Source organism: Penaeus vannamei, chromosome 22, assembly GCF_042767895.1.
Source record: "Penaeus vannamei isolate JL-2024 chromosome 22, ASM4276789v1, whole genome shotgun sequence".
NCBI lineage: Eukaryota > Metazoa > Arthropoda > Malacostraca > Decapoda > Penaeidae > Penaeus > Penaeus vannamei.
Genome location: NC_091570.1, coordinates 17115680 through 17118179, shown reverse-complemented (window position 1 = coordinate 17118179; position 2500 = coordinate 17115680). Strand labels below are relative to the sequence as shown.

Genomic DNA, 2500 nt, shown 5'->3' with positions numbered 1-2500 from the left:
TCCAGGAACATGCTTGTGGAGCAGTTTTATGAGATCATTACGAACTGAATTGGCATCAGCACTCATGGTGAGGGTTGAATGGATCAAAACCTGAAACAAATATATATTTTTTATCAGTCTCATGGTACTAAGGAGTTCAGACTACAGTCATATCTTCAAACTGAAAAAAAAATAAAATATTTAAAATAATGTACAATTCAAACGAATATTTGTATACATTTTGCAAAAATACGACCAATGTCATTAATCATTACTTCCCAGAAAGCATAATGAAATTTCAATTTTTCATAGTTTAATAGGGAAGATATGATATGTCAAGAAAATAGCAACCAATTATGCCATAATGATACTACACATTAACTTGCCTGATGATTATATATATATACATATATCAAACCATGTGCCATGGAGCTTAATTTCATTGAACATCATATGGGTTTCACAGTTTACAAATATACTATATACAACTTATGAATATCACAAAACTGTTGCAACAATAAGATATTGTACAAGGTTTATAAACAAAGGAAATATACAGCTATACATGGTTTAAAAACAATACTCATCTCTGAAAGTTAGGATTATTTCAAAAGGAAATCAGACTATGCTAAAAATACTAGTACTGAAGAACTGGATCTAAAAGTACATAAACTTGTGTTGAATGAAAAGCACAATAAACTTTTAACTCAAAAGACTAATGCTAAAGACAGAACAAAGAAAATGAACACAGACCTAATTCCATAACAGTACAAAGACCAATAAGTGCACGCAGAAGAAAGCAAAGGAGTATGAAATAGACAAACAAGCAGCAGAAGTGAAAAATGTTTATGAACATTACTAGGGAGGTGTGGCAGAAGCTGGGAGTTATGGAGCTGGAAGGACACCTGAGAGAGGTATGGCTGAGATGCTGCAATGATGGGTTGCAAAGAGATGTGCACTACAAGGGAAGGAAGAGAAGTTGACATTGGAGAAAAGCGTGAGTTTCACTACATGAATGTGGAGGAGCTGCATCAAAGACAGGCATATACCTGCATAAATAGGTAGTGGATGACAAAGTGGATCTTTTATGATAAGCCATTGAGAGAACCTTTACTTTGCACAGGGGATTTATATTCCTAATAGTTTTGCTTCGTGTGTCACTCATGACCACTATGGTACATAAGTTACTATCTATTGTTATCCTATTCTTGATAATTGTCCAATACTTTGCCACTATAACGTTTAAGACACTTACTCATATAGCCTATTACTGCCTAAGGGAACAGCCTCCACACCTATCAGTGCTCTGGCAAAGGCAAGGGCAAAGCAGAACATCAACAAAGGCTGAAACAACAACAGTAACAGCAACAGCAATTACAAAAATAACCAATAAACCAACTTGTCCATTTCAAGGAAACAGAGCTCATTTACCAGACTAATCTCCATTTTGGCAGAATATGTATGGTGGATGCTATCTGTCCTTTACCAGAATATGTGCAGTGGACATTAGATGTCCTTTGACAAAGTATGGTAGCCACTGCAAGCACTAGCACCTTGAACTTCAGTTTGAAGACCATCCATTAAAATCATAGCAAGTTTCACCATAGCTTATATCATTGACAGATGAAAGTCACGTCTTGAAAGCCTCCGCAAATGCCGTCCAAACGTTTACCACTGTCATTTAAATTACATTTCGTTTTACTTCAAGTTAACTTTTAGGAAAGATTTTGATTTGGTAACATTTGGGTTTTGGTTTATGTTTCAAAATAGCTGCAGTTACTTTCAAAATAAGATTAATACCCCATGATTTGCTATGATATATAATGGAACTAGTCCAAACTCTATCATGTCAGAGTATAAGCGTTTTGTAGTTTACTGGTCTTTCCCAGACAGAAGAAGTGATGCCACAGCCTCTAAGATTTACACTCTGGCGAACCATTTAGCAATATAATAAAAAAATGTTAGGAAGGTTAACAAGCTCTATCATGCTATAATTATGTGATGGTGCACATTTGTTTGCCTAAGATGGACCACAAAGTGCTGAGGCCACAGCACTGCTCGCACTAGCCACTGGGGTAACAATTCATAGCCTTTGAATAGGAATTATTGCTTCATTGCTTATTGAAAAAAAATCTATTCATATTATGTTTTCCATCTCTGTGGCCATTCCCTTGGTTTCTCTCTGTGGTTGTGTGTCCCTAATCATGACAATTATCAGCAATACCTTCTATTTTCATTCCTATCAAGAAGAGGAAGGGCTCAGGGGGGGAAAGGGGGGGGGAGGCGTGCCCGGAAGGGAAAGAATTGCTCTCCCTCGCATTCCCCTTCCTTCCCTTCCTCCTCCTCCTCTCCCTAACACATTCCCCTATTCCTCATGGACAGAAATACAAAACCTGTGAATAAATGACATTGCCCTACGCCCATAATAAGCCCATGGCACGCCCAAGAGACGCCCTAAAGTGTGCCAGTGTCATGTCACTTGCTCACTTTGCAGACGAAAAAAACCCTTCCAGCAAACCCC

General features: G+C 37.6%; 1 protein-coding gene across 1 annotated transcript in view; it reads right to left on the bottom strand.

Annotated features, from left to right (window-relative positions):
- The window catches only part of LOC113823372 (CUE domain-containing protein 2-A), a 13769-nt gene that overhangs the window by 11012 nt on the left and 257 nt on the right, over positions 1 to 2500 (bottom strand). The window contains exon 2 of the mRNA XM_027375994.2: positions 1 to 90. This exon is cut by the window's left edge and continues 11 nt beyond it. Coding sequence (XP_027231795.1) covers positions 1 to 66 — 66 coding nt within the window. The 5' untranslated portion in view covers positions 67 to 90. The remainder of the gene's footprint in view (positions 91 to 2500) is intronic.